This window comes from Humulus lupulus, chromosome 4, assembly GCF_963169125.1.
Source record: "Humulus lupulus chromosome 4, drHumLupu1.1, whole genome shotgun sequence".
In the NCBI taxonomy this organism is placed as follows: domain Eukaryota; kingdom Viridiplantae; phylum Streptophyta; class Magnoliopsida; order Rosales; family Cannabaceae; genus Humulus; species Humulus lupulus.
The window spans coordinates 249,988,509-250,012,298 of record NC_084796.1 but is presented as its reverse complement, the minus strand read 5'-3'; the positions used below and the strand labels follow the sequence as shown (position 1 = coordinate 250,012,298).

At 32.2% G+C, this 23,790-nt stretch overlaps 5 protein-coding genes across 5 annotated transcripts in view; 3 read left to right on the top strand and 2 right to left on the bottom strand.

Moving 5' to 3' along the window:
- LOC133833180 (uncharacterized) overlaps positions 1-5,842 on the top strand; it is a 30,866-nt gene extending 25,024 nt beyond the window's left edge. Inside the window, exon 3 of the mRNA XM_062263430.1 lies at positions 5,824-5,842. Coding sequence (XP_062119414.1) covers positions 5,824-5,842 — 19 coding nt within the window. The remainder of the gene's footprint in view (positions 1-5,823) is intronic.
- An 832-nt stretch (positions 5,843-6,674) lies between these two features.
- On the bottom strand, positions 6,675-10,763 carry LOC133831702 (purple acid phosphatase 17-like). Its single transcript, XM_062262094.1, has 7 exons — positions 10,414-10,763; positions 9,609-9,765; positions 8,953-9,060; positions 8,229-8,356; positions 7,803-7,931; positions 7,338-7,405; positions 6,675-7,085 (listed from the first exon to the last, which is right to left on the bottom strand). Exons 1-7 carry the CDS (start codon positions 10,588-10,590, stop codon positions 6,872-6,874), a joined length of 981 nt encoding a protein of 326 aa, XP_062118078.1. The 5' UTR covers positions 10,591-10,763; the 3' UTR covers positions 6,675-6,871.
- Positions 10,764-12,538: 1,775 nt separating this feature from the next.
- Positions 12,539-15,685, top strand: LOC133831703 (secreted RxLR effector protein 78-like). Its single transcript, XM_062262095.1, has 2 exons — positions 12,539-14,351; positions 15,451-15,685. The coding sequence occupies exons 1-2, from the start codon at positions 13,895-13,897 to the stop codon at positions 15,462-15,464; spliced, it is 471 nt and encodes a 156-aa protein (XP_062118079.1). The 5' UTR covers positions 12,539-13,894; the 3' UTR covers positions 15,465-15,685.
- Positions 15,686-15,818: 133 nt separating this feature from the next.
- On the top strand, positions 15,819-19,815 carry LOC133831701 (purple acid phosphatase 3-like). The gene is made up of 7 exons (XM_062262092.1): positions 15,819-16,118; positions 16,350-16,506; positions 17,109-17,216; positions 17,312-17,439; positions 17,945-18,073; positions 18,987-19,054; positions 19,532-19,815. The coding sequence occupies exons 1-7, from the start codon at positions 15,909-15,911 to the stop codon at positions 19,743-19,745; spliced, it is 1,014 nt and encodes a 337-aa protein (XP_062118076.1). The 5' UTR covers positions 15,819-15,908; the 3' UTR covers positions 19,746-19,815.
- Positions 19,816-20,898: 1,083 nt separating this feature from the next.
- On the bottom strand, positions 20,899-23,381 carry LOC133831700 (UV-B-induced protein At3g17800, chloroplastic). Its single transcript, XM_062262091.1, has 4 exons — positions 23,224-23,381; positions 22,963-23,121; positions 22,200-22,504; positions 20,899-21,922 (listed from the first exon to the last, which is right to left on the bottom strand). The coding sequence occupies exons 2-4, from the start codon at positions 23,101-23,103 to the stop codon at positions 21,094-21,096; spliced, it is 1,275 nt and encodes a 424-aa protein (XP_062118075.1). The 5' UTR covers positions 23,104-23,121; positions 23,224-23,381; the 3' UTR covers positions 20,899-21,093.
- Positions 23,382-23,790: the final 409 nt, after the last annotated feature.

Sequence of the window (23,790 nt, the reverse complement as noted above, 5' to 3'; positions counted from 1 at the left end):
ATGCAGTCAGAGAAGGCAAGACTACAGATTTCTCAATATCCAGTCAAGGTTTATTGAGATATAAGGATCGAGTATGCGTGCCAGACAATCAGAGTATTAAGAAGACGATCCTAGAAGAAGCGCACAATACTCCGTACTCAGTTCATCCAGGGTCTACCAAGATGACTCATGACATCAAGGCAGTCTATTGGTGGCCAGGGATGAAGAAGGACATAGCGGGGTATGTATCTAAGTGTCTGGTATGCCAGCAAGTGAAGGCGGAGCATCAGCGGCCTGCAGGATTATTGCAACCGCTTAGCATACCGGAATGGAAGTGGGATGATATAACCATGGACTTCGTGACGGGTCTGCCAAAGACAAATAAGCAGCATGATTCTGCTTGGATAGTCATAGATAGACTAACCAAGTCGGCTCATTTTCTGCCTGTTAAGACTTCTTATACGGCAGACCAATATGCAGACATCTACATCCAAGAGATTGTACGATTGCATGGAATCCCCAAGACGATAGTATCAGATAGAGGATCAGTGTTTACGTCAAGATTTTGGAGAAGCTTACAGCAAGCCATGGGTACTAAGTTAAGTCTTAGTACAGCTTTCCATCCTCAGACAGATGGGCAGTCCGAGCGTACGATTCAGATTTTAGAGGATATGCTACGCGCATGTGTACTTGACTTCAGAGGATCGTGGAACAAGTTCTTACCGCTGATCGAATTCTCGTACAACAACAGCTACCAGTCGACGATCGAGATGGCACCTTATGAGTTGCTATATGGAAGAAGGTGCCGATCACCGTTGCACTGGGACGAGGTAGGAGAAAGGCAGCTTCTAGGGCCCAAAGCTGTTAGACAAGCTCAAGAAGCAGTAGCGCTTATTAGACAGCGTATGCTTGCTGCTCAAAGCCGTCAGAAGAGCTATACGGATACCAAGCGACGCGATGTGGAGTTCCAAGTTGGAGATCAAGTCTTCCTGAAGATATCTCCTATGAAGGGTGTCAAGCGGTTCGGGAAGAAAGGCAAGCTCAGTCCCCGATTCTTAGGTCCTTTTGAGATATTGGACAAAGTGGGACCAGTTGCGTATAGACTAGCCCTACCGCCAGCACTAGCCGATAGTCACAACGTCTTCCACATCTCGATGTTACGCAAATATGTGTCAGACCCATCTCACGTCCTCAATTACGATACCATAGCGCTCCAGAAAGACTTAAGTTACGAGGAACGACCGGTTAGCATCCTAGATAGGGGGATGAAGCAGTTACGGTCCAAGAGCTTTCCTCTAGTTAAAGTCCTATGGAGCAATAGTTCTGAACGCGAGGCAACGTGGGAGTTGGAAGAGGACATGCAGAGCCGGTATCCGGAGTTATTTGGTAAGTAAATTTCGAGGACGAAATTCTTTTTAGTAGGGGAGAATTGTAGAGTCCAAGAACTTTACTTAGCTAATTGTTTAGTAGTATTATAGTATGTTTAGTGTTATCTTTGTTACTATGGATTTTTGGTTCAGACCGGGAGTTATTTGGACACTCATAGTAGTACTTATAGATTTTCTAAGTTTAACCTATAGTTTAAGAATATTAAGTATAACCTAAGGTTTGATTAATGTGACTGATATTAAGGATTATATTATTATATTATAAGGTTTAGACATCAACCAATAGGATTTTAAGCACATGTTTTGAATGGTAATTAAGGATTAAGTATTTTTGAGGATTAAATTAAATAAGGGTAAAAGTTTGAATGTATAGGGTCAGTCAGCAGCTTTGAGCACGTTGAGGGCTTAGTCAAGGCTGTTTACTCCATTCAAACTCAGCTAAAAATGTGTAAATTCGTGTTTAAATATTCAGCGTATGCCGATATATCGCAGCTATAGGGGGCGATATATCGCAGCACGTAGATACGGAAAACACGAATCGATGCACGGTCGCCTCGGGAACAAAGGTCCAGGCGATATATCGCCTATAGGGGGCGATATATCGCCTCCACCAGCATGTTTTCAAATACATTTGAATTCTTTTCCCTTCAGCCATTCAAACTCCTTCAACAGTCCAGCATCTTCTGAACGAGTCTTCAGCCTCTGCTGAACGATTATTCAAATGATTTTCACTTAAAAAGCCATTATTTTTATTCAAGTAAAATCAAGATATTTTCATTCCCAAACTCTATAAATAGGACCTAGTACCCAGCCATTATTCACCATTTGCTCTAAGTTCAGAGGCTGCTAGTGTTAAGTGAGTGTGAGAGTGTAAACACTTGGTTTGGGGAAAAACTATAAGCTTAAACATCATAAGCTTATCAAACACTTTGGGAAGTGAGTGCTATAGTATTTCGGTGGATGTTAGATTGATCTTGCAATCTTTGAGGTAAACCCAAAACTCTAGTTCTTTTCTGTATTTTTATGTTATTTCCTTTCTCAAAACCTTCTACTCAGTCCCCTAACCTTATTCTTATTTTGGTTAGGGAATCCAAGCTTTTAAGCATATAAGTCGGTAAGTATGTTTTCTATGGTTTAGTCTTTCCATCTCTTTCATTTCATCTCCTTTCTTTAGACTTACTCTTTCTTATGGTTTTAGGAGTGTTCCAACAAATCCCAACTCAGTCCATAATCTCGGTAACTTTGGTAAGGAAATAGGCTAGAATCAACATGTTATGTGCTTATGTTATCTATATGTTTTATGTTATTAAAAGTGTTATGATATGTATATGTGTATGTTTGTAGGCTTGGGCATATGACCCATATGACTAACAAGACCCTAAATGGGTTATGGGCATATGACCTACTTAGCTAGTAGGACCCCACTAATCCCATGGGCATATGCTTGTTTAGTCTATGGGACCCCAAGTAATAATGGCCATTATACTAAGTGTATGTTATATGTATTATGTTAAGTCTTTATGTTTTCTTATGAAATTATGTTTATGATTTTGTGTTAGATTTTCCTTGCTGGGCATTAGGCTCATTCCTTTCTGTTTTATGTGCAGGAAAATAAGCTTTAGAGGCGGTAAGATTCGTGACGCTTGGAGGATGTGTATCGATGATGAATGGAGTCAAGGGGCCGAGCGTTAATCGATTCGAGGATGTAGTTTTGGTTTTATATCTTTTTATATGTATTTTCCGCACTAATTATGTAATGTTTTATTATTTTAAATTATGTTTTTGTTTTAAAGACAATGGGATCCCATATCCGTTTTAGTATTTACTTTGTAAATAACTCTTATTTTGCAAGTTATTCAATAAATTATGGTATTTTCGTAAAAATGTAAGTTTTATGTATAGTTTCGTTAATGGTCCAAATAGTCTAGATTAGTCGGTCATTACAAAAAGTCCCTTCCTTGAGCTATCTTTCTCTATTTATAGGCTCAAGGGGAATTAAATTAATTTGTTACAGATATTCTTTCATAAATAATCGGATACTCAGAAAATCATGGGAGACAATCTCGAGAGTGACTAAGATCTTTATAAAATTATCCTGAAATACGTGGAATGCGCGACCATACTGGTCGCAGGGGAACCTCAACCACCTTTGCTTGCAATATTTTACTGGTCGATACTCTAACAGAATTTCGCCAGGTGCCAGCCACGTGTCCAGAAATCACTTACCACGTCATCCGCACCTGTTTTGTTTTTTGGATAACAATATACATAAGATAAAAAAAAATGTTAAACTACAAGAAGAAAGCAAAAGCCCAGTATCACTAAGAATAAATGCAACAAAACTAATCATGTCCAAAAGCCTCCATCAATTCAGAATGGCAGCTAATGAATGGTAGCTAATGATTTTCTCCAACCAAACTACAAAAGATAGATAAAGTACATGAGTACACAAAGTAATAATAATATTATTAATTAATAAAAATAATAAGAAGATGACAATATGGTTTTGAGAAAGAGGGAACTCTCCTCTAATAATAATAATAAATAGCCAATAACCGATGACCAACAAACCAATTTTCAATTGTAAAAAAATAATTAGCAATGGTAAAAAAAACCAACTAAAAGATAATCTTAATTTTAAAAGAACTTGTTCTCAAATAAGTAAAATATACATTGATTCAAATAATTTATATAAAACATAAATAATTGTGAATAAAACTAATAGATATTTTATTTTTCATAGTTGTAAGTATAACTTCTTAAAAATTACAATTATTATTCAAATTATCACAGAATTGTAAGAAAATGACTGAATTAATATGATAAGCAGAATTGCCATAAGAATGTGGTAGGAGAGTTATCACATCTTTTCTTTATGGAAGGAGAATATAATATATAAACAAAACAAAACATATATAACAAAACTGAACAAGCTAATTACAACATCATCCAAATTTAAGACTCACTCATTTATGTTGTTTCGAACATTTGATCCAAATCTAATAATGAATGCATTCAAAATAAAAATAAAAACTCCGATATTACTACTACTTTCTGTCATAGAATTTGTTGGCACATCATCACCAAATTAAGTAAGTAATATATTCATAACCATTTTAAATTTGTCTTAATCTTATTTTTTACCTTATCAAGTCATATATATACATCCATATAAACTTGTCTCCTTGTATTGTTATCCATGTGGTACGCATATATAAATATTATATATATATATATGGAACAATACCAATGCATCTTTTTTCTATTTTCGGCACCTAGACATATATAATCTAAAAAATATGACGGTGTACATTGTAGGTATTTAGAATATCCTGTAAATTTTCAAGAAATTCTGAATAGTTTACAAAGCCGAAAACATGGTTCAAACTTTCAAATTTTACACGCGTACACAAAAAAACAGGCACGCGTGCAACATACAGTTTAGATCCTGTTTTTTGTATCATAATTTATTCGGAATTTCTTGAAAATTTGCAGGATATTCTAAATACCTACAGTGTACACTGTCATATAAAAAAGTTTAGAATTATATCTATCCATGTGCCGAAAATAGAAAATGGATGCACCAGTGTTATAAAAAAAGAGAATGCGTTGTAGTGGCTCCCTCTATATTATATATATATATAAATTTCTTTGCACACAGTGTAACTGCATCCATATATAAGCAGTTCATTGTTTTTCCTTCAATTTTTTATTTTTCTTTTTTATACTTAATTTGCATTACCATTTTATATGATCTTTTTATTCGACTTTACATAAGTTGCAATTTGCATAGTACAAGTATTAGGACTGGATTTCAGCCCATCTTATTTGCTTTGGGCTTTGGAGATTTTTGGATCAAACTTTGACTGTACAAAGACAGCTTGCCTGGGCCTTTAGGGTTATAGAGGTCTGTGAACTTTTTCTGGACTTGCATGCAATAATCCACCTACAGATTATGTAGACCAATTTCAATTTGAATTTTGATTTTTGCCATTATTTTTATAATTATTATATAATAAAATTTGAGTTTTTATTTTAAAACTAATTTGAATTTTGAAAGCATAACCACTCACAAGTTTTTTCGATTGATCATATCTTTCGTGACTATATCTCACTTTTGGTGACTTTTTTTTGGGCTTAAAAGTCTATAAGTTAAAGTGGACCATGAAAATAGAAAAATCATTTTTGATTTTAAGATAAATTTGGACAACATAACAAATAGAGAAACTAGATTTTTTCCTTTTAGAGATATTTTTTTGGCTTGTAAAAACCTAAGTCTAAATGAACCAGAGACAAAAAAAGAGAATTCATTAAAGGAGAAGATAGATTTAGAATGATGAGAAGAAATAGGAGCAAGCCCTAGTTCTTACTTTGAAAAAACGCTTGAAGAAGAATTTTGTTCTTAACTCTTTCTTCTTTGGTTTCTCTTCTCAATATATTTGTTTTTTCTTTTCAGAATTCCTCGTGTACCATAAGGACGTGTGCTCAAGTATCCACATTTGTGATATTGGTCATAGGGCTCAGCATAAAATCCGAAAAACTGAAAAAACCACATACATCAACCTTTCGAACACCGAAAAAACCGCCAACAGCGCAAACCGTCACTATTCGGTCAGTTTGAAAATTTTGTCCAGACCGACCGGCGGAATCGAAATCGACTGAACAATATAAATATATAATAAGATAATATTATATAATCCTTAATTATTAAAATTATTAAATAAAATATATATATATGAAATTATGTTCTATATATTTATGTTTTAAAAATGCACAAAAATGGATTCCAACAATACAAAATTTTTAGTTTTTTAACTAAAGCTTTCAAAATGTTTTTTTTAAATTTAAAAAAAATAAGAAATTCGGTTTGGTCGGTTTAACCGATCAAACCGCGGTCCAAAATGGTCGATTTTTTCTTTTAACTGGTTTGGTTGGTCGGTTTTTGGATTGCACCAATCCGGACCGAAAACCGAAGTCTGGATTTTATGTTATGAAAAAACCGCCCAAACCGACCGATGCTCACCCTTAATTGGTCATAGGTGTTTGATTGATATTTGAGTTGTCATCCTTATGTTACCAAGGAAGTGTTAAAAGTAATCTAACATCGAGACATAGTTGGATTTAGTGATGTTGGTTGGACATGTTGTATGGATTATAAAGTTCACTTCCAAGCATCCGAAATGGTAGGAGGAGCTATTTTCGTGATAAGTTGCCCAGATGAAACGCTTATAGCTTCCTTGTTCAAACAAGTAGAGTACGATAGTAGGAGTTGTTCTGCGATTAGGTATTGCATGGGAACTTATAGCATCCTTGCTCATATATTTCAAAAATATTTATTGAATTGAGAGTTTTTGTAATTTTCCAATTGTAACATCAATAATTATTCAAATTGAGAACAAAATGCAGTAGGTAATCTTCTATCCTGGCCTATACTAAACCTATAAGTATAACTCAAAATTTTCTAAACTTGAAAAAGAAAAAGAAAATACATAGAGAAAATTTAATTATATTGTGGAGTGAAGTAGCTTGGAGTTTTGCCATGTGTGCAAAACATTGCCAAAAACGTCATAGAATGCAATCTCAGCCTCATTTGATGCCAATTTCACAGACATGAAACCTTGTCCATCATAGAAGAAGTTCAAACCTTCTTTGTTTAACCCTTTAATGTCTCCCCTCCAAGCCTTTGATCCAGCTCCACTAGTCAGAAATTGTATGGGGCTGTATAAATAATTGTATATCAATATCAATTATTATCTTTACATATTATTTGATTGATTATATGCAGGGTCGGTCCTGTTTTGAGTTGTGGGGACACTATACAAAATATGATATTTAAAAAAAAATTATATATAAAATCTATGGAGCACCCTAAGCACACGCCTGACCCACCTATGCCCAAGGTCAAATATAAAATATAAAGTATAATTTTTACTATATAATAATAAATAGACATAGTATTTGTAATTTTACCTGCTTGTATCACTAACATGTTCGAGGCAATGGTCGTGCCCATTCATGTAAAAATCAACTTCGTTGGCCTGTAATTATGAATACATTATTATTATACTTTATCTTGATTAGTGTTAAAGACGAGTTACTTTTGTAGAAAAGAACAACACAAAATATTGATATAGTATTTATAAATATAGGGCGTTTGGTAAATTAGTATTTTGATAATTTTTTTCTAAAATAGCCTTTTACACATCCTTCAATACCTTATTGAAATTTTTTGATACATTGCTCGTATTACTAACACAAATAATTTTGTAAAGAAAGTATCAAAAAATTATCGCACTATTATAAAATAATCTATTTTTATCGATTACGTTTTACATATATATAATATTAGCACTAATAAATAGTGTAACTTTTAATTTATACATTATTAATTTGAATCAAATATTTAGTAACTAACAATTGATGTAGTGAATGTACCTTGAGAATTGGAAGAAGTTGGTCTATGAGTTCTTTTGTATCACCATGATGTCCAACACTTCTAATTGCATGATGACCAACCACTATCTTCCACGTGGCATGTGATCCCTTTACAGCCTTTTCAACATCCTGATAAAATTCATAATACACTTGATTACAGTGAGGTAAAAGAAAAGAAAATAAATTAGGATTGTTTAACTAAATATTATTTTTTTACGTAATTTTTGATAATTTTTAGCAAAATGATCTTTCAAACATCACTCGACACTCTAATAGAAATTCACGACACATCTTTTTGGAAATTCTCGACAAATTGTCCAGATTCCGATCGAAGATTATTTTATAGAAAATTATTAAAAAAATGCATTTTGAAAAGTGAAACTATAAAATAATTTATTTTCACTAATTACTTTGTAAATTTTGTACCATTAGTAAGCCAGAAATGTAATCCTTGCGTGAAGAAATGCCACGCCAATCATAGTTATGATCCTCTGGGTCTGAGAAGTACATATCAACCAATGGGGTTGTGTCCAAAAAGATTATATCGGCCAATTCTACACACAAAAATTTATATACATACATTAAGAGTTAAAAAATAATTAAATGATCTTCATACAAGGTGACAATTAAATCATTCAAGTGGTAATAACTAGCTTCGGAAAATACCAGTTTAGTCCTTGTGTTTATTCCAAATACGCGATCAATTTCTGTATTTTATTAAATGACAACTCGAACTATGTGTTTTATAAAATGGATCAAAATAATACTTTAAACCTAATTTTATTCAAAAAAAAAATTCAAATATAATATTTTATTCTCAGCTCATCGAGCACTTTCTCCGCTTCTCTGAACCCATCGATCCACTAACGACTCGAGAATTTATCTTATGTTTGAAAATATTTTGACCAAAATTGGGTCTAGGATACTATTTCGATTGCATCACTAACAAAACAAAAAACAGGAGCTGGTCACGTATTTAAGAAGAACACATAGATGAATTATTGACACATTTATCATTTAAATTTGTTACAAATTTGTAATATAGTATTAAATTTATGATAATTAACAATCTCATTGAACTTAATCATTGACTAACTTATGTAATTTAAGAAAAATATCAAATAATAATAGTGTTGAAGAAAATACTTACCAGCATTTACCACAAAAGATCTCAAGCAAAGCCATCTGCTATCAATTTTCTGTAGTAGTGGGCTCAATTGGGCCTCTGCATCACCTCTGTAGTCATGGTTGCCCAATACTACATAAATTGGATCATTTGTAGATGTTAGATCCTATACCCATTTTCTTGTTTAGTGTTGAAAAATGACTATTTTAAAAAATATTACAAAAATACCTAATTTTAGTTAAATATAACCTTTGTACCCATTTGATTTATAAATTTAACTGTTTTCCTTTTATTATTATTGTTTTTTTATTTTATCTGGTCCTTGTTTTTTTAAATGACAAATTATACAAGAAAGAAAATTTAATCAATTTATATAAAGAAATGGTAAAAAGTTAATTAAATTACAATGAGATATTATGTAAATGATAATTTAGTTAATATATATATATAAAAAATGCTAAAAAGCTTAATTAGCAGAATAACACTAAAATAACATTTTTACAATAAATTGAAATTCTAAGTAGATAGAAATCTTTTGTTCACATGATTTGGGTTTTTTTGTTTTTGTTCTTTTTTTTCATTAGATTTAAAATGATTATATTATCCAATTGTCTAAACAAATAAATAAACATCACTAAAATAAACAAACAAATAAAAAAACAATGTGGTAACTTAATTACCACTATACCACTGTGTTTGAAGGCTGTTCTGAGTGTAGACATTGGTAAAAGACTCTTCAAATGCAGTGTCAAACTCACTCCTCAATCCATTGTCATAAAAATTATCACCAGTCGAAACCACAAAATCAATGTCCAATTTTTCCCCAATCTTTCCCATCTATACATAACAAAACCAACACCATTATACAATCGTACGAGGAGAAAATTTCGTATACATTTCTCGGGGTATATTTTATCTACATCTATTCCAATGACCAATTTATCAAATCATTGTAATTGATGTTCGATCACGAATAGAAGGGAGAGCTCTTCGGAAAGTGAGTTTTATGATCCGTTGGCAAAATAACCTATTTTTTAAAGTTATTTTATATTTTTGTCTAGTTTTGATAATTTTTTTGTAAAATAACTTCCAACAGTCCAGACAGCTGATTGAAATTTCTAGACAGATATCATTTTGCAAAAACATTATAGAAGCAATACAATACTATATACATATACATACATAAGAAAAAAAGAGAGAAAATCTAGGATAATTCCGCGCAAAATGACCTATTTTTTAAAGTTATTTTACATTTTTGCCTAATTTTAATAATTTTTTGCAAAATGATCTTCGATAGTCCAGATAGCTGGTCGAAATTTTTCAGACAAATATTCAAAAAATTCAAATAACTAATCGAAATTTCTATACAAATGTCATTTTGCCAAAAAAAATAAAAAATTATACAATCAATGCAGTATTATATACATATACATACATAAGAATAAGACGATGAACCAGAAAAGAAACAAAGAGAGAAAATCTAACCTGAAAAGCAACTTGGGATTGGTTAAAATCACCTCTTCTGCCCCAATCTCCGATGACCAGAAAACTCAGTGAGCCATCTTCTTTGGGTGGCTGATTGAACTGTTCAAGCTCTGATGATACTAACAAAACCAGACTCAGAAGAAGAAAGAAGAACACAGACACATATGACTTTGCCATGATTGTATAAAAATGTTCGAAAACAAAATTATGTTGTTTTAATTTCCTATGTATGAGGACTAGTTGTGATTTTTGAAAGGGAAATTATTGGGTTGTTTATATAGAAAACTGAAAAGGGTCAAATTGAAAAGAAAGTTATTATGAGAGAAATACAATACGTAACCCACGACAGTTTTGAACATGGTATTGCTGTATTGGTTAGTTTTGAATGATGACAATGAAACTGAAATTTTTGTTGTTTTTCTTTACTATTTTTTTAATTTATTTTTTAATTATACGTATTCTAAAAATTATCCATTTTTTTTTGTATGAAGTTATATCTTTTAGGATAATTCGGCGCACGGAAAATATGTCTACGTAGTATGGTCATTTTCTAATTCTGTCATTTAGAAAAATTATAACTTAATTGTTTTTTATGATCGTGTATGTTATAGTTATGCCAGAGATGCTGCTAATTTTTAAAAAATTCCAACTAATTTAGAGTGCCCTATCAGAGTTCAAATAATTTTTTTTTTCACGCATATAAAAAATATCAATCACAAGTGTAATTGACTGTTTGAACTATGATTTGGACACTGTAAATTATTCGGAATTTCTCGAAAATTAGTGAGATGTTTATTATAACTATAATATACATTGTCATGAAAAAAATTTGGTTATAATTTTTCTAGATACTAGAAATAGAAAACGCTTCTATGTATCCCTACCAAAAAATCATCATATCTTTTATACGTGATATGATTATTTATTATTTTTAGAAAACTCATGATTAAACACTGACTTGGTCTTGTAAGAGCATCGGCAGTGCAAGCAACTTTATGTGTTGCCAAAAGTACATAAATTCGTATAAAATATTATTAATTTTTCAAAAACAAAATAAGCAACGTTGCCTTACAGGAGTAACTTCTCTAACCATGCTCTAATAGGTCTAGAAGTAGTCTAGATTTTAAGAAAAAAAAATCATTTTTTATTGGTGTATTTTTTCACAAAATTATGTGTGGGGCATAGCTTTTTCAATTCTGTCTAAAAATAAATTTGATTAATTAAATAAACCAATCACTTCAATTAATGTAGAATTTTAGTACACATATAATGCTAAAATATATTTGTATTATAAATAATAAATGAATTTTTTTTTCATAAAATTTGTTTTAAATTCTCATTTGAAATTTATATATAAATCTAAACAATGTGGAAGTAGTGTCCAAAGTTGTGATGATAGTGCAGAGGTAGTTGGGCAGAGACTGTGAGACCACGAGAATCGAAGCTTAGTATATGCGAATATACCAATGAGATAACTCTTTCCATGTATGGGATATTCGCTTATTCCTCGGCGCATCACATACCACTTGGAATATTCCATGGTTTCCAATTAGGATCTCTTTTACTCCCACTAGAATTTTTAATATTCAACCAAAAGGTAGAAAAAAAATAATTTATATGTATAGGTTGAAGTGGAGTGAAATTTTTAAGGGTGTGATTGGTTCGCGATTGAAAAACTGTATTTTTGAAAAGTGGATTCTGAAATGAAAATCTGAATTTAGTGATTAAAAACATGTTTTTTAAAATGTGATTGGTTCAATGTTAGTAAACTGTTTTTGAGTTTTAAAAAATTAAATCTGTGATTAGTATTAAATTTGAAAATATAACAGAAACTAAAATATGTGGGATTTTGGAAAATAATTTTACAAAACTGAGAAAACAAGTTTTTCTCGTTTTCTAAATTATAACACAATATTAAAATTCTGATTAGGATACAGTTTTCAAAAACACCATACCAATCATATATTTTAGTCGGTCCACTCATTTTGGTTATGACCAGTTTTTGGTACGAGGGTTTAGTTTGTTGGAATGAGAATGTCAGATTTAACTTATGTTTTATAAATTTATTTTTAATGATTTGAGGGTTTATATTTCTAAGTGGATCTCATTTTTTAGCTTGATTTGAGGGTAGTCTTAACATCTTTAAACACTTTAAGTTTCATATTTCCTTAATCTAAACCTCATGCTCTTTTTTTTTTTTTTTTGAGAAATGAGTAGAATTTTTATTGCCCAACAACCTCTTTACAACTCTATACAACAGCCATCAAAAAGTTCCATAACTAGAGCTCAAGGCCTCATACCAATCTCTATCTAATTTACTTGTTCTCTCTCTTTTAAAATGAGAAAACCTATTACAAACATCATATTTAATCTTTTTGACTATATTATTTACAGTATACACTTTTTGCTCCTACAAACTTACATTCCTTGCTTCCCAAATGCAATACACAGCAGCATTCAGAACAGCCACAAGAAAATCTCTCCTGAATTTTGACAATTTCCTTCTCTTAATGCTCTTCAAACAAGCTTCTAAAGTTCTTTGAGTCACCTTCATCTCCACCCAAGAAAGGATCCTTGAAACAATTTCTTTACTATAGAAGCAATCAAAGAAAATATGCTGATGAGATTCAGCAGCCTGCTCACAAAGGAGGCAATTACTTTCAGTAGTAATGCCAAAGTGATTTGCATAAAGACCCCATGAATGATTGTCTTCTTGTGATGGAAAAAGAGGCTCGGGCTGAGCATTTAAAAGCTTCTAGAGCTTATCTCTCTTTTCTTAAACAGAAGGCTAAAATGGCTTGGATAGCTGAGGGAGATGTTAATTCCAAGATGTTTCATGCTAGCCTCAAAAGGAGAAGAATGCAAAATACTGTTCATGCGATTAATGATGATAAGGGTAATTGGGTAAATGATCCAGAAGGAGTCAAGAATGCTTTCATGGATTTTTACACAACTCTTTTGGGCAATAGCTATGGGAAGAGAATACCGGTCCTTACTAATATTGTTAAGGAAGGCCCTACTTTAAGTGATTTTCACTGGCAAATTCTCTTGGCTACTTACACTGAAGAGGAAGTTAAAGGCAGTTTTCTCTATTCCTAATGATAAAGCTCCTGGCCCGGATGGATTTAGTAGTGGTTTCTTTAAAAAGACCTTGGATTTGACGGGGAGAGACTTTACAGAAGCTGTGCTTTCGGTGTTGAACTCTGGGAGACTCCTAAAAGAGGTAAATGCTACCACTTTGACTTTGGTGCCTAAGATTAAATGCCCAAATAGTGTTAGTGACTTTAGACCCATTGCTTGTTGCAATGTGGTTTATAAAACTATCACTAAAATACTTTGTGTGAGGCTTAGGAAAGTTTTGCCTGACTTGATTGCTGCCAATCAAAGTGGATTTGTTCATGGGAGATATATTGGGCATAATATTTTAATTTGTCAGGATCTTGTTAGTCATTATGGAAGGAAACAAAATAGTCCATCTTGTATGATTAAGATGGACTTAAAGAAAGCTTATGACACAGTGGAATGGGGTTTCATTAGAGAGATGTTGATTGCTCTTAATTTTCCCAATCATTTTGTTAATTTAGTGATGGAATGTATGACAACTCCGAAATTTTCTTTGATGGTGAATGGGGTTTTGCATGGATATTTTCCCTCTAAAAGAGGTCTTAGACAAGGAGATCCAATATCTCCGTTGCTGTTTGTTTTAGGGATGGAGTATCTCTCCCGTCTGATGACCAAAGTCTCCATGTTGGATCAGTTTAAGCATCATCCCAGGTGTGCTCCTCTAAAGCTAAACCACTTATGCTTCACTGATGATCTTTTACTATTTTCCAGTGGTGATGTTCCTTCTATTATGCTGCTGTTGAGAGCTTTTAAAAGATTCTCTGAAACTTCTGGGCTTCATGCGAACAACAGTAAGACTTTTATTTACTGCTCAGGTATGTCTAAAGGGGATGAGCAATTTATTTTGGATAGCTCTGGTTTTGCTAAAAGTTCTCTGCCTTTTAGATATCTTGGCATTCCTATTTGTTCAAAAAAGATTTCTGCTGCTGAATGTGATAATATAATTGAGAAAATGGTTGCTAGAATTCGGGTTTGGAGCTCTAGGAATGTCTCCTATGCAGGCCGGTGTGTGCTGATAAATTCTGTGTTGATTGCTGTCCATTCTTACTGGGCTCAGCTGATGGTGTTGCCTAAATATATTTTAGAGCCAATTAACAAAATTTGCAGGGCCTTTTTATGGAAAGGCACTCATGATACTAACTCTCCAGGATTGGTTGCTTGGAACCTCATGCTCTCTTAGGGAGTGTTTGTTTTGAGTAATTGAGTGACCTTAGAAAGTGTAGAGAAGCTTAAGATTGATGTAATATTAAATTCAAGTGTATAAAATAGTTCACTTAACTTTTAAAATACATGTGGGATCCACAAAAATTATTAACTTTACCCCTTAAAAATTTGAACCAAACATGAAAAATGTTTTAGAGTAGTCATATATTTGCAGCACTTACACTGAATTTGGTACAAAAGAAACATATAAAGAAGATAGAAATGAAAGTGGATTTTTATGTAGTGTTGAAGTGTAAGTTTCATTTAACCAGTCAAATTTATTTGAGGCGAGACTCGGTGTTTTTCTTTTTAAAAATTGTCACGTCAGTTAGTGTAATATGTTGGTGCACAATTGTAGTGCGCATATCGATATCCTATAGTATATTTTAAGATGTGTGATACTTTATGATGCGACAAATAGTAATTTTTATAACAATTTAATATTTACGTGATAATTGAAAATAAATTGCACCATACTCGTATTATAGCGAATGGGTATTAGTGTTGTCTAACACCACAAATAGTTGACATACTGGTATTAGTGCAATTCAGTATCGAGTTCTTTACATTTTAATTTAATAAGTATAGTAAACTATCACTAACTAATAATAAATTATCATCTCATGTGCTGTTGGATACTTTAAGGTGCCAATGAATATCGAAAAGGATGATTTGCTATACTTATTGTTGATGTTTTTCATTTCTTTGCAGTTTGCTTTGATTGAGAAAAACCAAATTAGTTGGCAATTTGTTTGTAGCCATGTGCACATACTTCTCAACATGAAATTGCTAGGAAACTACCAAGAACTCAATCTCTACAAACAAAAGGACATAACCCACACACATCACCATCACCTATATCCAATAATCATCTTATCTCTTGGGTCACCCACTTCTCCTTTGGGTGGCCTCTACTCAACACTCACACATAATTGGTAGAGGAAACAACCTTGGTGGGTCCCACTTACATGCACTTATTTCATTATTTTTGTTTGATATTATTATACCATGCCATATATGCCATGCAACATTATTTCCTTCCAACTTCTTTGTACACGTACAAAAACATCATATATATATATATGAAGGAAGTGAAGGAAGTAGTCATTTTCTTCCTCTTAAATCTCTTATAACTAGAGAAAGTTTGTGTATAGGAATTGAAGAAATTGATGATGGCATGCCATTTGAGGTTCTTGTTGATAAGCTTCATTGGCGTCTATGGATTTTTCTTCTTCTTCTTCTTATGTCTTCTTCCACCTGCAACCGCGGAGCTTCTGCGGTTGGAGCACCCTACAAACGCCGACGGTTCCTTAAGCTTTTTGGTCGTCGGAGATTGGGGAAGAGAAGGAGATTACAATCAAACTCAAGTTGCTCGTCAGGTTTTCGCTCTTTTTTTTATATTTTGTGTTTTATGTATGTGTGTTCTTGTTTTTCACTTTTTATATAAGAAAGTTCAAAATCCCTTGATTAGTGCAACTTCATAAGTGATTTATGTATTTTTTTTTTGGCTACACTTATTATGATTATATAAGAATTAAGATATATAAGTCACACTCTATTAACTTGATTTTTTTTCTTATGTATATTTATTTTGTAATTTTTTTTATTAGATGGGAAAAATAGGAGAGAAGCTAAGCATAAACTTTGTGGTCTCGACTGGAGATAATTTTTATGACGATGGATTGAAGAGCATTGATGACCCTGCATTTGAGAATTCTTTTACCAAAATATACACAGCTAAGAGCCTTCAGAAGCCATGGTACAATGGTAAGCGTTAATAAAATATGATAAGACGAAGGGTTATTTCTTTTTTGGAAAAATTACACATTTCACTGTAAATTTAAAAAAAAAAATCGAAAAATACGAAATTTTACAAAAATTACAAAAATACAGATAAGAATTTGTAACAGTTTTGTAATCGCCTGATACAATTTTCTATTTAGTCTATAAATGTTGTTTACAAAATTGTAATATATGGTTACAAATTTGTAAATTTTAGTTACAAATAATTTGTAAACTTTGTTTACAAAAAAAAAAAAGTTTCGCATTTACGATTATGCCACTCCATATTTTTGTAATTTTTTTTACAAATTCCATATATTTTAGTATTTGTTTTAAATCTTAAGTAAATATGTGAATTTTTCTTTTTTTTACATGAATCAATTAACATAGGTTCTTTATATATTTTACACCTATTCTCAACATAAAGTAGGTCTCATATTTTTATTTTATTTAGTCATTATATTTGGAATGCCAAACAAAATGAAGCACTAATATTAATCCTATTCAATCCAAACAAACTCTTTATTTATTGAAATCTTTCACTCTTTATTATGTTTAATCACAAAAAAAACTACAATGGATTTCAGTGTTAGGAAACCATGACTACAGGGGAGATGTTGAGGCACAATTGAGCCCTATGTTTAGAAATGTCGACAGCCGATGGCTTTGCATGAGATCATTTGTTGTTAACTCAGGTAATGAAAAAACCAATTGAACCTCAATACATTTTCATGATTTTCATTCCAATTGATAGGTATCTCAATACTGACCAAACCCAATGGCTTTGCAGAAATTGTAGAGTTGTTCTTTGTGGACACAACTCCTTTTGTGGACAAGTATTTTCTAAGGCCAAAGCACCATCGATACGATTGGAGAGGTGTACTTCCAAGAGAAGAGTACCTTTCAAACCTTCTCGAGGTTACTCATAGTTGTAGATCACTATACTTAGCTTCATTTTGTGTGTGTATAGGAAAATTCTAGAGTTCACCCCATGTTTTTGGGAGCACCGAGTGCATATCCTTCCTGTTTTCGGTCCTGGAATAATTTTTGAGGCAATAATTTTTTTTATAACCGTGTATATTGTAGTTACTTGGAGCATCCGGTAAATTTTTAAATTTTTTTGAATAATTTACAATATCGAAAATATGGTTCAAACTGGTTATCTTCCACGCGCATAAGAAAAATCAGTCACGCGTGTAACAAATTATTTGAACCTTGTTTTCGGCACTGTAAACTATTCAGAATTTATCGAAAATTTGCAGGATGCTCTATATAATTATAATATACATGGTCATAAAAAAATTCACAGAAAATCATCTTGGTATCGAAAAACAGGAGGCAGTGCACCAGTATGTTCATTTTCAGGAGTTGCACTATAGACGTACCCCTAGCTAATGTATTGGTCTTGGATTTTTGGGGACAGGATGTGGATTTAGCATTGACTAATTCGGCTGCAAAGTGGAAATTTGTCATTGGACATCATGGCATCAGAAGCGCAGGGCATCATGGTGACACCAAAGAGTTAGTGAAGCAACTCCTACCAATTCTTGAGGTAATTAGCACCAAAAAGAAATCACAAAAAATATACTAGTCTATGACGTTACTTTGTAAAATGGTAGATTTGATAGGGTGTCGAAATTTTTGAATAGGGTGTAGGGTGTTTAGAATGTCATTTAAAAAAAAAAAAAAATCAAATAAAGCTATTGTGCAAAGTGATTATAAAAAGAAAACTATTTTGCAAAAAAACCCTTTTTTAAGAGAGGTTTGGAAAAATAACATTTGTTATTGTCTATTTGCATAATAACTTTATTCCGACAAGTTTTTACAGAACTCGACACCGTGTCCAAACTTTAGACATATGTCATTTTGCCAAAATTATCAAAAGAATATCATTTCTCAAAATGACATTATAAAATATTCTATTTTCATCCCTTACTTTTTTTTCAAAAAAAAAAAGAAAGCAATTGCACTTAAATAATTAGAATATTCACCACTACTTATATAAGTAGGGTTCCTTGACAAAATGACATATTTTTTCAAGTCATTTTGCACTCTAGTTTAGTTTAGATAATTCTTTGCAAAATGGTCATTGACAATTTAGACAGCTAGTCGAAAATTTTACACAGCTGATCGAAAAATTTATATAACTGGTCAAATTTTAAACAGCTGGTCAAAAGACAACTGGTTAAATTTTTAGACAGATATCATTTTGCACAAAATTATCAAAAGCATGCCAGAGTACAAAATCACTCAAACAAAAAAAAAAAGTCATTCTCGCCAATTTCTCTATACAAGTATGGTTGAGATTTTCCATTGCTAATAATGTTGAGCACCATAATGTTTAGCACTGACTTTTAACACTACCCAATCTTGTACATAATATCTTCTTATTTCCACCTCATTTTGAATACCAAACTTTGTATGCATGCAGTGCATCTCTAATAACCTTGTTCTTATAATTTCAGGCAAACGAAGTAGATTTGTACATAAATGGTCATGACCATTGTTTGCAACACATAAGTAGCACCACAAGGTAAGTTTGTTTACTCACATTGTCAATAGCTAATAATATTAGGGTTTATACTTTTTTGGACCCTGTATTTTGTTACATTACCTGTTTGGATCTTGTGTTTTGACAAATTATTTTTTGGACCCTATAATTTGTAAAATGGTTAAAATAGAACCCTAAATCCGATTTTGGTCAATGATCTCCTAACTAAAATCACAAATAATTTACAAAACTAACAATTCAGAACAAAAATAAAATCATTCTGCTTAAAAACTATGTTGTTATATTCAATTTTTTATTTATCAAAATTGAGTTTAGGGTTCTATTTTAACTATTTTACAAAACATAGAATCCAAAAAGTAATTTGTCAAAACACAAAATTCAAACAGGTAATACACAAAAACACAAGGTCTAAAAAAGTATAAACCCATAATATTATGTAAAATATAAAGAACAAGAATTGGATTTCTCAGCACCAATAACAGTGTGATTGATATGCAGCCAAATCCAGTTCTTGACCAGTGGTGGTGGCTCAAAAGCATGGAAAGGTGACTTCACTGCAAATAGCCAAGATGGAATGAGATTTTACTATGATGGCCAAGGCTTCATATCTGTTCAACTCACACCAACCGATGCAGTTGTGGCCTTTCACAACATATTTGGCAGAGTTATGCATACTTTGAGTTTATCCAAGGGTCTCTATTCTGCCTCATAAGGATTTATGTAATCATTTCATGATCATTATTACAATGAGATTCATCTATTGGATTGGATTGAATTGATAACCACAATGTCTTCCTCATCAAAGTGTCCCACATGGAAATGAAAAGGGTGTGAGAAAATCGAATTGTTGATAAGAACATTAGTTGCACTACTTATTACTTATTGGCTTTAAGATGAAAATTAATAATTATTAACATAAAATCAAGACTCGTGCTGAAAAATGGAAACAATTATAATTATAGTATTTCAAGACTCGTATTCGAAGATGGAAAAGATGGAAAAATGGAAACAATTATAATTATAGTGTTTCAAAACTCGTATTCGAAGATGGAAAAGAAGGTTTGTGATAAATATTTGATTGATAAGAAAATTTAATCAGTACATCTTCTGTTCATTGACTGTTACAACCAATTATTTTTAAATGAAATATTCTCTCATAGAATGATTATTAATGATTCCTCAATATTCATCTAGAACCCGAGCTGAACTCATTGAAACTAGTATAAAGCATAGTCAATGAAAATTTTCGAGTTTGCAAGTGTCAAAAAAGACTTTATTCGTGTGTAAATGATAGCAAATGGTGGCGAAAAGTGATGGATCTCTCTTTTGAAAGTGACCCTTAAGAAAAATTTGTTCATAATTACTTACTAACAACCTAATTAAGAAAGTTTTGAATTCTAGTCCACTTTAGAAGAAGCTAGAACTTCATTTTGTCCCAACTTTGGAAACCTTCCTCAAATAAATCTTTAACATATATAATTAAAAAAATATGGGATTTTACAGAAAAGAAAAGTAAAATCAAGAGAGAAAAAAGATGTTGGAAACTATTAAGATGAAGGAGAGGAAGAGAGGACAAAAAAAATAGTTAGTATTATAAATTAATTGAATTAGTTTTGTAAAATATACTTTATCTATATTAGTTAGTTTATAACAATTATTTTGGATATTACAACAATAATATTTGAACATAGTCAAACTGAAAGTTAGTTTTGTTTCAGTGGGACAATTCTATGATCAATTGTAGAATTTTTCAATAAACTCAATTAAAAAAAGAAAAGAAATTCTAATAAGCTGTCCAATTGTTCACATTGATGTTCTATTAATAAAAGCAACATATCTATATTAATAAAAACATGGAAGAAAGCTTTCACACCAAAAACTCCAAAGTATATTTTATTTAATCCTTACTAAAATTTAGAAACAAATTATCTATTTACAGAATATTTTGCACCAACTAACTTGGTATCATCAATAAAATTTACACTCACTATCTTATAATAAACCAGTCAGCAGTGCCATCATTTCCAAACTAGCTATGCCAGGTATTTAGGCAGACATAATCAATTCATCACAAAATGGTACCTGGAATCCACATAGCTTTCCACATCCCAGAGAAAAGAACCAAATGTCACAGCTTCAAGAACAAGCCTCTTCAAACCACCAAAGCTAATCTTGATAACCTCATCCTTGGAAGAATCAACAGTTCCCTGAGGTGTTATAACAATCTCCGGTCTTCCAAAGAGTGCCTCGGTGTGCTTTTCAATAATGCTAACAGCCTCTTTGGATCTTATGGTTGCATATCTCTGAAGGGTATCCCCATCGAAAGACATAACATAGGTCCGCAGTCGGGAATTCTTAACACCAGAACCAAAACCCCCAGAACTGATGCCCCCAGCCCATGAAGACACTTCAGGATGAGAAGGTGCTCCTTGGAAAGTCACTTCTCCACCGAGAGGTTTAGCGTCGACATTACTTTCTTCATCCAATTTATCTGGAAGGATTTTCATTGTCTTCTCAAGTTGAAACCTCTGATCAACCCGCTTGAGGAAGTATCCATACATCACAGAAGCTGCATACACCTGCCCAACCCTGAGTTTGCTTATCTGGGCTACTGAAGCAGAGTCACTTAACCGGTTTCCTAGAATAAGAGCTAGATGATTCTGGATCATCTCATAGGCTTCCGGTGAGTGAAGCTGCTCAAGCTTCTCATCTTGACTAGGCCAGGAATCAACGCGCGAAGAAGAATCTGAAGCAGAAGCAGCAGCAGCAGCGGGAATAATGGATGGTACCAGAGAAACACTGGCATCCATGAATTTCTGAACAATCAAGGCATACAAAATTTCTTCCAAGGTCTTTTTCCTTTCATTAGCCTTAACCTCAGCAATTCTCCTGTAAATATAATATCAGAAAAAACACTGAAAGATCAATACCCTTTCTCTGCGAATTAGATTCTCTCAAATGTCCAATAAAACAAAATGAAAACAAAGTGCTTTTTGAGAGTTAAATAGGGAGAGACACAGAAAGGAAACCCTCTGTTTCAATACAAGATTTCAAACCTGACGACCAAGGAAACTTAAAACACAGATAATTGCAAAGTTCTCTGCTTTTCAGCTCTAGTAAATTCATGGCATGATTCAACCACCAAATTTAAAGATAAAACACAGACCTGTACAAAACCAACTCGGTGGTTTTTTCAGAAGATTCATCCGTTTTCTCAGCTGTTTCCTCGGCATCACGGTCAGTTTGAAGCTGTTCAAGCTGCTGCTCAACCGCGGCTGGCACAAGATGTGGATGGCTTACTAAGATTTGTGTTAAAAACTGTCCTATAGGAGACTCCAGTTGTAATGGAGCAATTGGAGAAACTGATCCTCCTGAATTTGGAGTTAAGGACGCTCTAACAACTGGGAACCTCCTATTTCCATAATTTATTCTCCTTTGCCCTAGCTTTGATTTTGAAATTGAAGTTTCGTGCTGCCATTATGCACAAAATGTTTAAGTGGTTAGAAAACAAAACATCTCCATGAAACCAGGAACTGAAAGACATTAAACACTTCAAAAATCTAACGTTAAACAATCAAAGTTCAAACTCCACAACCCCACAAAATAAAACTGCAGAATCGAAATCTCAATGCCCCCAAAATTTTCAGGATTCCAACAAATTTCGACTTTGGACAAAAATAAATTAATAATTCCACATTCAAAGTACGTTTTTGTGCCTTCAAAGCTTAAAAAAAAGTTGATAATTACATAAAAAAATAAAATAAAGAATATTAAGGCACAGTAACCACAGGAAATAAGAAGTTGAGAAATAAAAAAAAATACCCAACTAAGATCCTCAGCTGATTTCTACCCAAAACTCAATCTTTAAGTTTGGAAAACAAAATAATAAAAGAAATTGAAGAAAAATTTAGATAATGAAAATATAATACCTTGATTGAGAGACCCAAATTGGTACCGAAATTAACGAAACGAGTACAAGTAGAAGTCAAATTTAGGGATCTGGAAATGGAATTGGAAACTCTACAGACACCCAACGGAGACTGCATAAGGGTCACTGTCGCTGCTTCCATGTTCTTCTTCTGCACAACCTGTAGAAAATTCAATGACAAAACAATCACATGAGAAATTGAACCCCTTGAAATTAATATTAGTATCGAAAAAGCTACGAATTCAAAAGATAAAATCTTCACCTTGGTGGAGAAAGAGAGAAACCCTAGAATAGAATGAGAGAAAGGAATGGGTTAGGTAAGTTAGGCTCAGATGATGACGATACTAGTTTTGCCAAACACAAATTTTTCTTTTCTACTAAAACTCTACACCAAAATATTTTATTTAATTTTGACAGCCTTGAAAATGAAATATAAAAATTTATACAAGACAAGGCCTTTTTCTTTTTATATCTACAAGTGTTTATATTTTTTTTGAGGACATTTAATTAATTTAGTTGACTAAGAAAAGGCAATAATAATGTCCTAAAATTTGTGGGGACTAATTGTACACACGTAGGTTTTTTTTTAAATACAAAAATAAAAATATTATTTTTTTATTTTTTAAAAAATAAAAATATATACGATAACTATTTTGTTTTTTGTTTTTAAAAACAAAAAATAATAAAGGTCTTTCATAACTTTTATTTTTATTTTTTGTTTAATAATATGAGGTGTTTGTTTGAAGAATAAGAAAAAAAAAAAAAGTTAAAATCTATTTAAAAAAAATTTGAAAGTGAAAAAATTGTATTTTCAAAATTTAATAAATTT